Source organism: Takifugu rubripes, chromosome 7 (genome assembly GCF_901000725.2).
Source record: "Takifugu rubripes chromosome 7, fTakRub1.2, whole genome shotgun sequence".
Taxonomy (NCBI): Eukaryota; Metazoa; Chordata; class Actinopteri; order Tetraodontiformes; family Tetraodontidae; genus Takifugu; species Takifugu rubripes.
In genome coordinates this window covers 8,549,276-8,562,374 of record NC_042291.1, presented here as the reverse complement: position 1 = coordinate 8,562,374, position 13,099 = coordinate 8,549,276, and the positions used below count along the sequence as shown (strand labels likewise).

The 13,099-nt window shown below is 48.1% G+C and overlaps 1 protein-coding gene across 1 annotated transcript in view; it reads right to left on the bottom strand.

Annotated features, from left to right (window-relative positions):
• LOC101079512 (myelin basic protein-like) overlaps window positions 1-13,099 on the bottom strand; it is a 21,957-nt gene extending 8,858 nt beyond the window's left edge. The window contains exons 1-3 of the mRNA XM_011605369.2: window positions 12,843-13,099; window positions 6,358-6,404; window positions 2,014-2,083 (exon numbers count right to left, since the gene is read on the bottom strand). Of these exons, the coding sequence (XP_011603671.1) occupies window positions 2,014-2,083; window positions 6,358-6,390 (103 nt within the window). The 5' untranslated portion in view covers window positions 6,391-6,404; window positions 12,843-13,099. The remainder of the gene's footprint in view (window positions 1-2,013; window positions 2,084-6,357; window positions 6,405-12,842) is intronic.

The following is a 13,099-nucleotide window of genomic DNA, read 5'->3' as shown; positions in this document are numbered from 1 at the left end:
AACAGATACAAACTGATAAGAAAATGGGATTTTTACACACGGGCCTGCTGACCGAGGGGTTAAACATTAAGCATCAAAGCAATCTATGCCACGGTGTTCCAGAGGAGCGTTGATAGAGCTCTAACACTTCCACTTCACAGATTTCCACTTATCGTTCCGGCAGAGCTTTAATGAAGAGCAAGTGCTCTTTAGGCTGTGTCCGTAACCCATCTGAGGAGTCTTTGATTGATCCACGCCCAAGCTAATTATTTCTTCTCAGCTAAATTCAGCTCACTATCGGCCTCGAAACGTAGCGAAGGAACCCGCAGATGAGGCAGCTCGGAGGCTGTGAAGTAACCCAGGTGGCAGCAGGTGAGGGGCCGGAAAAAAGTGGAACCCTGGGTAATAATTCAAGACCTGACAGGATATTGGTTTTCCCACAAGCCGCCGGACAAACATCCCATTCGCCAGTTCACAATCACCTCTTGGAACTTAATGATGAAATATTAACGCACACATTCGTTAAGGCCCCACAGAAAACAGCATCAATCTAAATAATCTCTTCTCAGTTCTGATGAAGAGACAGAGATGAGATATTGATTGCACTCAGATTTAAATGACTCTGTCCGGGATGTGCCCTGTTCTTCCAGTTTCTGCTGATTATATAACAATGAGGATGTGATTGAAAGAGAACGCCAGATGAAAATGTTATTTGCTCCGCAATCTGACCCTGGCCGGCCGGCCGGCAGCGGGGAGCTGCCATATTTCAGAATTTCGTTTTCGCAAATCTGAGAACGCCAAATCCGAAACCTCAATCCAACAAATCAATCCAATCCAACAAAACCTCTGGGAGGTTTGAGCTTCCCGCAGAAGTGCCGACGGTCGCGCCAGAATTAGCGTTTGCGTCCATATAACCGTTATTATTAACCATTAGAATAAGCCACAATATTTCACAATGGCGACTGAGCAGAATGTCTTAGCAATAATTATTCCAAACAGTAACGATGCTGCGTGGGTTGTCCTTTTAGGATGAAGTTGTTACCATAGTAACCACTCTTCTTCCTCAGAGCTCATTCAAATTTAAAGGCTTGAAATCAGTCGAACGACACAAAAAGATTGCGCGTCGCGCCTCAGAGGATTCTGCCGCTTGAAGCAGAAAGACTCTGGAAACCAGAAAACTGTCATTTTCAAATCAATAAAGAAAACGATGAAAGAAGCGACACATTCTGACGGCGGCTGACCGAGCCTGAAATTCAGAGTGAGCCATTATCTCTTCAGCCCTCCTGTCACCTCTGGCGCCCTCTGATAACAATGGAGGCTGACACGCAGGCAGGAAAACAGGCCACACTCAGTTTGAAGGTCTGACTTCTCCCCTGAAACTATTCCTCTCTTATTCTGTGCAACCAATTTGAAGGTGTGGTTGCACAGATAGGGCGTTTCGTTCCATCCCATTTTCTATTCATAAGAAAATTATTTCTCCACTCTACAGTGAAATCTGAACCATTAAAGGCAGAAATGGTTTAATTTCCGGTTTAAATATCAATACACCGGCTAGCTTGAGCTGTTGAAGGACTTTTCTCAGAAAAAAAAAAACCACGTAGCTACTGCCAATGCCATCATCTGCTCATCTGTGGTATTACAAAGACTCTTTAAAACGTCACAAGAAACTTGGAACAGCAGACGTACGGCAATAAAATGACAGGAGCGTAGCGTAGTAAAAGAAGAATCTACATTTTGATCAATAATATATTTGATCCACCAGAGGAAAATGGCCGTAGGTGATCTTGGGCAGGAAAAACTCAATGTTCCAGAAAGATATTTTACCTTCAGCACTTTTCATTGGTAGGTTTTTAATGACTGAATGTCCATAAATGCAACGCTGCGTGAAGCTAATGCAAATCAAGTGTGACTTAAATGCACCACGGAGTGCCTGAGAGCAATGAACCTCCTTTCCTTTGCTCATATGAAGTGCCACAGACACTGGGAGCACGTGCACTAACATATAGCGCACGTCCACCGATGTAGCTTCCTTACCAAAGACTTCGTCGTGCGATTCCTGCTCGGCTACTGTCGTCTGTGGCGCCTTTGTCTGAGGTGAAGGAGCCTTGAAAGAGAAAACAAGAACAGATTGGTTGGATATGAGGAGCCGTGGTGCCATGGCAACAGAGCAAAAACAGACACCAATGGAGAGACTCGGAGAGGGGTCGTGATCGTTGGCTTCCTAATTGCAGCCAGATTACCGATTTTGCGTTTATCATTCAAAAGCCGACGCTGATAGAGGGAGAATACCGAGGTTAGCTCTGCTGCGTCGTCTTTGTTACCTCACAGGCTCCTGCTGCTTTGAGACGCTACGAAATATATTATTACAGCTTCCAGGGTACAGAAAATCACCTGTGCACGAGGAGCCACGTTTGAGCTCCCCTCCCTGCTTTTACCCTCCATCCATCAATACACCGTGTGCGATGCGCGTGTGATGAGTGTGCACGATTCAACCGAGCGATGGCCAACCTCGCTCCAGCTGAGCCAAACTACACGTACGAGCGCGTGTATGATCCGACCTGCACTTCCTGATTGCCTGTAGTGTGACTAACAAGCCCCCGGAGTCAGCTGGGAGAAGAGCTTTGGATCTGCCCTCGGACCGGCTAATTTGATTTGGATCCTGATGCATATTACGTGATTTAATCAAAGGGTTGGAGGCCGTCATCCGTCCGAGTTCTCGCTACGGTGCCACGTGCGCCAATGAATTGGCAGTTTTCATCCCTTTTTAATATTTATGAACCAAGACTTTCACTAAACGTTGCAACCAAGTAACGCCACCGCAGCTCCACCGCCCCCTGTTGGTCGACTCCAGCACAGCATCTAATAATCAGCTTCAGAACATTCAAGCCGCTGCAGAAAAACTTCTCTCCCTGTTTGCTGCAAGCAAATAATTCACCATATTTCCAAAACTGGCTGGTACTAAGTTTTCTAATTTAATTTACATGCTGGGAGAAAACAAACGAGCATAAACCCAACTCCGACTGTGACGCGTTCATCAAAACGGATGGGCAACAGGCTGAAAAACCAATTATATGTAGGAACTTGAGATATTGGACTGATTTACAGATTTAATAAGAGCTGATGGAGAAAAACATGTTTTCAATCTTTGAAGACCTTTATAATAATAATAATAATATAAAAAAAATCCCCTGTGCACACACTCGCTGACATTAACCTTCGAGTGTGTGCTTGAAAATACAGACGCATGTTTGCTGATGAAGTTACAAAAAGGCAGGCTTATTTTCTTTGGAGCTAAAACAGAGGCAAGCGTGTGGAGAGTTCAGTCGTGTCCCCGCAGCAGCGAGTGTGACTTCACACTCGATCCTCATCAACACTTATTAAGCTCTCGTCTCGCTGCTCCTGGAGACACGTGATGCTGCATCAGCCTCTGGAACATGCAGAGGAGAGACGAGCAGCTCGCAGACAGGCTTTATCCCACTCCACAAAAAAGCTGATGTGTTTCTGGACTGATGGAGAACACTGACGCACGACAAAAAGGAAAATTTTAAAAATTAAAAATCAAATAATAAAGGAAACACGGCGGCTCGGCCGACATGGAGGCTTTAGGTCTTTACAGGAACAAGGCTGGCTGCTTCTAATGGCTCAGCCTTTCAGGATTACAGCAACAAAGAGCACATTTCAGAGCTTAACAAGTTTTTTGCATCAATTTTTTAAAATCAAATCAAAGCTGAAATCCACTTTTTTTCCTTCCAGTTTGAACACTGTTCACTTCTTTTGGAAACAAGAGGCCAGATTTGCTTCTCCTCCATCTTAAAACAAGAACTATTTCACATTTATGTATCATAAACAAGACCCAGATTGTGTATTTCTCCACTTTTGAGGTCCTGCTGTCAGCGACAGCAGTGTTCCACCTGTTCCACCTGACATCAATAAAATGAGCTGGGGAGTCTCTGGGGAGCCCCATTCCAAAATGTCACCATCTCAAGGTAATATTGTTGATCAAATTTCAACAAGAGGATCAATGTTCAGAGAAGCCTCGGCTGGTTCATTTTATCTGCTGAAGGTTTATAAAAGAAAAACAACTTCAACACGGCGTCACTTCAAAAGTTTAAGACGAGGAATGACTGAATTCCCGGCTCAGAAAGATATTTGGGACATATTGTCAGCAACAGTTGTGCATTATTCAGAGATGAGCCTGCTGGGAAAGACAGAACTGAGACCCTCTAAGTGGCTGTGGAGAGACAGATGACAGTTGGAGGTCTGCTCAGACCCTCAAGCTCCCTCGGCTGCAGACTTCAGCTTTCATATCAGTTACGACATCCCGATGAGACGCGTGTCCGGAATTTCAAATCGGGACTGTGGAGTATAAACCGTGCATTATATGCAGCAGAATTCAGCTCCAATTAGCAGAGAAGACTGCTCCAAACGCTCTGGAACAAGAGCTGGAGGAGCTGCTTCCGGATGCATGAGGTGGAGATGAGCCCCCTCATCAGATGGATTCAGGAAACGAGCGGCGTATTAGCATCGGAATGACTGAATGACTTCAGAGATGAGCTCGTTATCGTGTGTCATTCAGAGAGCTGAACAGCTGTGTAGCTGGCGAACTTCATCGCTATAGATATTCAGGAACGGTTTGAAAAGGGGGGGGGGGGGATGGGTACGTTTCGACCTCCGAGCACGGCGAGGGTCTCGGGAAGATGTCAGGACAACAACTTCTAAACACCGTCTACCTGCCTCTGTCATGCTCTGACTGTCACCATGACAACTGCTGGCTTCTGCCAGCCCTTCAAATTGCCTTTAATGCCATACTCATCGATGCAGAATGGGGGGGGGGTGAAGTGGGCAGGGCGTACACGATGATTGCACAGCACAAAAAGACTCCAGTGCACAGCGGTGAACCGACGCCTCTGTCGGTTGGTAAATGAATCCCTTCTCCTGCTGCTGATCCCATCGCTCGGTCTGGAGAGACGGGATCAGCCTTCCAGGTCGAGCCATCAGCCCCCCCCCTCCGTGGCGCTGGGCCTCCATCTACGCCTGCCTCATTGCAGCATCCATTATAGACCAGAGAAGCTGCCCGTGAGCCAGAACCTGCTGCTGCTGCTGCTGCCGCCCCCAGAGACTACTTTTATTCTCCAGGTTTATTCCCCACCACACCAACATGGCAGGTTATTGAGTTTCTGCAGATATGCAGCCGCCACGTTTGGGTTGGAATTAATTGGGGAAAAAGGACAATTCTTTTATGTATTGGCTCTGCTCAATGACACTCCTATTTCCTGAAATTTAACTGCTCCAACTCCCTCTAATAAAACTCAATCAGGGCACAAATCAGGTGTTTTTAGAAGCCAGCGCTGCTGATACTGTATGTGACGCTTTTGAGTGCAACAACCACAAAGAAAAACCTCAAATGGCTGCAAACGCCATCCAGATGAAAATATTCTAACCCCCGTCTCTGCTCGTGTGAAACAAGCTTCAACGTCCAGCGTGTGTTGCGTTCGGGTGCGCCCGGCAGGCAGAAAAACCCGCTCCAGAGTCAACAACCGGAGTCAGGCAGCTCCCGCTCTCCGATGTCCAGTTTGTACATCACTAAGGTGTCACGCTGGCGTGACGATGTCGGCGTCTGACATCGGTCCCGGGGCTACTGGAGGACGCAGAGGAGAACCTGGGGGGGTTCTGGGTCAGCCTGGCTGCACACAATCATCTGACTATTCCCTCTGTTTCAAACTCCTCTCCTGGAGCACTGCTGTGGGGAGGCTCTTGAGTTCCGGGGGTCGTTTCAGGGTGACGCACAGACTCGCTTCGGGTGTTGCCATGACAACAGGGCAGAGCGTCGTCGGCGTGCGAAACATTATCGGATGCTCCCACCTGACCCCATAGGTGACAAGAGCACGTCGGAGACTGTAATTAATTTGACTGTTTCTGTGGCAGACTCATCAACGGGGCATTGAAACCATCATCCTTCTGCACTGTTTGCAGCGAAAGTCCGGTTGGCATGACGACGGCGCATGCGCAGCTTCACGGTGCATTGAACAGCCCAGCGTTGCCCGCGGTAGCGAGGTGGCCACACAAGCAACAACAACTAAACTACACACTCCGGCACGTGAGCCTAAACACACGTGCACAGCTCAGGACTGTGCACAATCCTGCATAAACACGCCAACCTTTAGCCGGAGATTTAGACCAACTCCGCCGACGGCACGACTGCGCATGAGTGCCATAAATCTGAGTTTGGAGGAGGCTGACGGCCGCAGCGCTCGGTCCAAAGTCTGTCTGATAAAGCCGCCGCCACGCCGATAAGGCCGGGTGGAAATTCTTCAGCACCTGCTTTGCTCTCAGGGTGAAAGAAGATAAAACAGCCAACAGGCAGTGACGCCGCCTCACCTTGCTGTCCGTCTTTGCTTGATTCTGGCCCATGCTGCCGACAGAGACTGGAGGAAGAAAACAGGAAAAGTCGTTAGCAGCATATTACATAAAGATCGCACGCTGATCTTATCCGAGCAACAACTCCTTCGCGAGTCGTGTGTGAAAACTACCGCTGCTCACACACACAAGCATGGATTCGATAGGACAGAATGCTTTTTATGCATCGCAGTAAACACTCTACAAACGGCAAAGGAAATCTTATTTTTAAAGAGTGCATAGCAATGTCAATCTTAATTGTTTTAGCATTAGGCAAAGAGACTACTCAATAAGTCAGATAATTCAGGCATTTCTTGTTTTCTACCAGCTCTAATGTTTGGGGAAAAAAGGCTCTATTTTTCCTCCATCACACACCAGCGCTGTTTTTAAGTCCTGCATATTATAAATAAGATCTGTTTGGCCCTGCAGCACCAACACTCCTCCAGACATCATTAGCATTAACATGTTAGCGTGTGATAGAGATAGCAGCTGATGTAGCTTTTTAAAAACGGCTCATGGAGCGCTGCAGGGTGCAACGCATGAGCCTGAGCCTCGCTGTGATCCACAGCGCCGCTGAACGTGCACCGGGATGGACGCGGCAGCAATATAAATGCTTCTTCCTCACATTGAATGATGCTCAGTTGCTTTGAATTTAACAGGTCTGTGTCCTGGAGGAACATTTCAAACACACCAAACTCGAGCTGACGATTTCTCTTAAAACTTTAATAGTTGTAAAATTGCATAAATCAAAACCAGAAAGCCTCAAAGTAAGAGTCTGAAGAGCTGCAGTCCTAGCTCCTCTTCACATAATCACAGCGTGCATTTGTGGGCTTTTAGGCCAGTTTTCAAGCTATCAAAAGGAAGCTTTCATCATCTTGGCCGCCATTTCTTTTTTCTACCCTTTCTTCCTCTCAATGAATGCTGTACACTGCTGCCACAAGAATGTTTGCAGGTTTAAAAGTTTACAAAGGACACCACAGCGGTACTTTACAAATCTGTAATAACAAGTCCCTTCAGAGATATAGGAGGGACCAGGGAACCATGCAATAAATAACATTTTATTTATTTTCACAATGCAGAACTTCAGGTCGCCTGTCTGCGGCGGCTCAATGATGCCTGTAATGGTTTTATTATTCTGGATAACACAATAAACACAAAGAAGCGGACACAAAGAGTGATAAAGTAGCGAGAAAACGGCTGCAACAAGGGAAAAACAGATTACAAACTTACCTTTTAACATTCAGGATATTGCAAAACACGTGGAAACTCTTACCATTAAAATTGATTTTCTTAAGCCCCTCTGGGGAGAGGAGCAGCCATTTCTGGAAAGGACTTTCTTATTGAAATTTAACAACCCAGAACCTCCTGTTGCTAGACTGTAATTACTAAACCCTCGTGGGGTTATTGCGTGAATTACTCGGGGTGGAAGCTTAACCGACAAGTCGAGCGGGTAGCTAACAGCAGCGAGCAAGCCGGGTTAGCTGGCTATGTTAACACCTGCGCTAATGAGAAAATGAGAAAAAATAAATAAATCAAAGATGCTTTTCAAGATGCCAAAAAAAGCCACATAAACAATGGGTACGTAGATAAAGTTTATATAAAAATGTCTGAAAAGGGGCTTTTCTCCAGGGGCTACGTGAGCGTGCAAGTATGGCAACGTCGGGAGCAATCACTGAGACCTCGCAGCCAGTTTTACTATGGGATGTTACGTAATCAGAGCTGAAATCCTGTGAGGATGCGGGGAAAAAAATCATGGCACAACAGCCTGTGCGTGTGGGGACCAGCATGCAAGAAACAAGGACCTTTTAATACATAAGGACATTTTTGTTGGTCCTACAACTATGAGGGTTGAGGTAAAAGCAGGAAGTCTGCACCAAGATAGAACAACAAACATGTGTGTGTGTGTGTGTGTGTGTGTTTGGGAGATCAGGGACTGCAATTAAACCTCCTGCGCTACTTCATATAAAAATAAACTTGTTTATTTTCCATGTACACAAACACACACCCTAATGTCAAAAAGCCCTCTTTTGCACTTCCTGACAGAGTCGCGTCATTAATTGGGAGAGATGTTTAAGTACGTCTTCATACATTTGCCTTTGGTCGTCAAGTAGGTCAGGCTCGTAATAATCTGTGTGTCTCAGGCGGCCATTACCAGAGACGTTTCATTCCCAAATCAAGACATTTTTAGACGTTTATGGAGGAGAAGTAGGCCACTACCAACTTGAAACTGTGCAACTACCTCGTGTTGTTAGTTTAAATTGCTAAGTATTCAGACGCTAATTAAATGGATCATCTTTGGCTAAAGTCCACACGTGCCTCTTCACATGGTGACACCCTCCCAAGAGGGTCAGGATGGAGTCAGACCCAGTTTTATGGAGAATTTGTGGTTTGGTATTTCACTCAAGGATACTTTCACATAAACGGCGGGGAGGGGGCGTCTGAACAACAGCGCGACACGGACTGGCAGCAGCCGCCTCACAAACAAACACCGCTCGTGAAATAGGCGGAGCGGGAGAGAGGAGGGAAAACTGTTTTGATCCCCTGCGAAGCCTGTTTATCAAAGTGTTCCGTCTGGTGAAGAGAATCCAGCCGTCCATCTTTAGGCATCCACCCATTTCCCAACTGCATTTTCTGAAGAAGAGTTTCACATCAACTTTCCCACAGCTGGAGATGGAAAACAACCTTCTGGGATTGAAACCGACTTTAGCTTCGTTTTGGGATTAAAAATGGGTCAGAGGTCAATAGGTCCACAGAGGCAGCTGTCAATCAAGAACCAGAGGAATAATAACCCATTCACAGATCCATCGTCATTCCATCTCATCTTGGAGGGGGGGGCACAGTCATGAGGTCGTTTTTCTGTGCACTTTTGGGAATTTTCATCCTTTCCGGGCCCTCTTTCTCATGGGGTCCTGCAGAGCTCTAATTTTGGACCTTTTCTCTCTGTACCTGCTGCCATTGGGGCAGAACGTGTACTTGGTCCACCTGGGCTATTTTCTGTCATTCAAGGATCAGCAAAGAATTCCAGCATCCAGCAACAGGAAGTTGAGAGACATGTACTGAAGATAATGTACAGTCGCCTCAGCGTGTGTTGGACTGGATAAGCGGGCTGTACTGCCGCACAACGTGCTGACAAACACATTCTTCAGTCGACCACTTAGGCTCGAAACAGCTGGAGTGTGTTTGCGCAGCTCGGTCCCGTCGTCTCAGGGAGCTCGTCACAAGAGCTCCTTTTACCGGCTGCTCCCTCCGTCTAACCCAGCGACATGGCTCTGCTCAGCAGGAACAGCAACTCAGGCCTGAGGGGGCAATCTGTTGCTGGCATGAGAGCCCAGGTCGAAGGTCAACATCTGTCCCGGAGCGAAGGCATCTGTCCGGTGATGAGCGTGAGCTGGTGCAACCATCCTTCTCCACATTCTGATGCTGCTCCTCTCATCTCAACGAAGGTTTCTTTTCACAAAAATCAGAACTTTTTACGGGCCAGCGGACGAAAAGAAATATCTGTTCCGGGCACGGTCGCACGACTCAGCCCGCTGTGGTTGCTAGCTTTGCAGCTGCGCGCGGGCGGACGCTCACGTGAGTCACTGTTGTTTTGTTCAAACAAAACGAAGAAATAAATGAAGCCATTTCAGTTTCTCTGGACGCCTTTCGTGTCTGCTCAGGGTTAACCTCACATCATCAGCAGAGCAAAGGAGAGAGCCGCTCCCCCTCCCCGTACAGTACGGTCGGCCTGTTGAGCAGCCGTGCCTGTGCAATCTGAAGTGCTGAACAAATCTTTTCTCATGCTCTAATAATTAATCAGCCGCACTCGGGGGTCATTGATTAACCCTCTAAGCTCAATACTGTAGGCGCGCATGGTTGCACGTGAAGCCTACAATTATTTTACTAAGAGCAGAAAGATCATTTCCATTTTGGCAACCTAAACAAGAGGTAAACACACAGGTAACCAATCACTTAGACCATTACCAGTGATCTTAAAACAGGGGTTAACCCAGATCACAGGTTCAAAACAAACAACGTGCAGCCACATTAAAAACAAACGACGACAACTGGGGTTTGTTCGACAGCAGCGATGCAGAGTTCAGCTGTTAACACCAGGCTGCAGCGTTTGGCGTCCCTCTGGGCCAGATGGGGGCCGCGCTGGGCGACACGTCAAGAACTATCAGTCCGAGGATCAAAGCCGTGACTCAATCGTCGGAACTGTGCTCCGACAAGTGAGGCCGGACTCTTGGCAGCTCGGCGGCTCGGTCCCACGGGGAAGCATCTTTCGCCTGCGGGCACCAACTGCCCATCTGAATCATCGGGGTCGCCGCGTTCAGAGCTTCCTCCCGAAAAAAAGAAATGCAATCGCGTGAAACGTCAGAGCGTTTTTGCAGGCTCACAGTTGTTACCTGGCACAACTTTCTTTGAAATTCACTCCCAGGCTTCCCTCCTAAAAGTGCACATATGGCTCTCAGGGAAAAATAACACTCATGGAAGCAAGTATGCAAGCTTTTGCTGCTCTTGATGCACGCGCACGCCCTGCTCTCGCCCCAGGGGGGCCCTCGCAGCCCAGAGTGACAAAGCATAAACCCAATTAACCTTAATGAAGATGCACAAGCAATGCCCACCTGGAGATAGTAGTAATTGATGTTTAACTGTTCTCTCACCCTGGAGGCAACATAATTACAACTAGTGGAGAGAAACAGATTCATCGCGTTTGTTTGCACAGGAAACCTTTGAAAGTGATGACAAGCCCAGGCCCCCTGCAAATATTGGTATGAAAGTCCCACACCTTGATGACGGGTGGCACCACACCCACGGCGGCACTCTCACGCAGTCACCAGGTTTGTTAGCAGGTGGTTACTCATCACGCCTGGCAGGAACTGACAGAACTTACAGACCCGAGGGGAAGTGAGAAACGACAGGAAGTTTGTGAGCGCAACAGCAAGGAAGTGAGCTAACCTCAACTTTATCACCTGAGTGTTGCAGACGGAGGGGGCGGACGCAGCGTTGGCCAAGTGAGACGGAACATTTCCAAATCCTGGCACGAGGAAATTTTTAATTAGTGACGCATTTGGGGATGATTGACGCTTGAAAGTGAACTCGTGCAGTCCCAGAGAAACGCAGGGCTTTGCTAGTCCCTGCACAGGTAGTCACAGGCAATTGGAATCTCCCAGAGAGGCGACGTAAAGGTTGAGCTGCTGGAATTCCAGCTATGGAATCTGGTATGAGCATAAATACAGGGAGCAGTTTGCTGGATGCTCACGCACAAACCCCCCATTCGACGACGTCATTCCATAATGTAGAGCCGACACAGAGGATGAAACTCATCTCATATCTGGTGAAGGGAAAGCCAGGGTTTGGTTGGGTCAGGTCCAGAGGCCAGAGGCCAGAGCCGTGTTAAAGTGACACGGTGACGGGATGTGCTCTCACGTCTCCGCACAAATGTAACATGTATGTAGGAAAGGGAGCACACACCTGTGCTAAATACCTGGGCTGCACAGTCTATTCAACAAATGAGTTCCTATTTTAATCTTTATGAATCAAAACAGCGTGGCAGCAAAGAGCTGCTGCATTTGCATAAACTGTCACAGTGCCACAGGTTGGAGCCTCCGTTTATGGGGCCTGTTTGGGGAATGTGAGGATACCGGTCTAAAGAAAGTGCTTGGAACACACAAACCATTTGAGTAAATGTAAATCACCCATGAGCCAGCATTGCTAACACGATGCATTTTCATTTACAAGACCGTTCATGGCAACAGGCGAGTGGGCAAGACTGGGCAAGACAAGCTGAGCTTGTGCCATGCCTCCCACAACTTGTGTCTGGGCTAGAAATGAGATTTTAATGCCTCCTAATGAGATCGGCAGCTTCATTACATTGATAATACCTCCGCAGTCCTCGTGTTCCTGCTGATCCCTGGCCCCTTCTGCTATGCTTCGACGTGGCGGCCATGACTAATTGCTCGATTTCACAATAATATCCCCCCGTATGGCTGCCAGTGTGCACGCCGACTGAAGGGCGGGTGTGCAGTGAGTCAAACCGAACACGGTGTCTCCGTGGACCGGGTTGTGGGAGCGAGGAAAGCGTAAACGAACCCTGAAATGCTTGAAAAGTTAACCGAGCACGCGTCGGAGAGCTGGTTCTGGTTGTTGTGGTGGTGGAGGGGGAGGGGGCGCTGCTGTCACAACACATGACAAATCTGCTTCCAGCTGACTGTCAGCAGAGCTTATTTACCTACAGTAAAAACGAGGTTCTGGGTAGTTCGGCACAGTTCCGGGGGTGGGGGGGGAATAAAGCGTATGTCTTTAGCACGCCGCTCGCGCGGGTTGCGAAACGTCGCGTTGGCACCGTAAACAAATCGCAGCGCTTCTTATTTCGGCTACTATCGCGACTGAAAATGGGACAGACGAGCGATATGAAAGGTAAAAAACACACTGCCCCCCTCCCTCAAGGTGAGTGTTCTGTTTACGGGGGCTTGCGCACGTACCCTTCTCCGTCTCGTCCCCGTCAATCGCATCCACAGCCGAGCGTCGAGCTGGATGGACCCGAGCGTCGTCTTCGGTCGGCGAAGGTCGTCAACAGCATCGGCAATCGTCGCCCCCTGTGCTCCCCCGTGCGTGTGCGCAGCGGGGTCTCCGCGCCCTCAGAACCCGAATATAAGGAGGAAAGGGAACGAAAACGACGCGTCTCGGCGCTTCCTGATTCGGGCACAGCGGTGATGGTGATGATTGTGAGGGGTGGGGC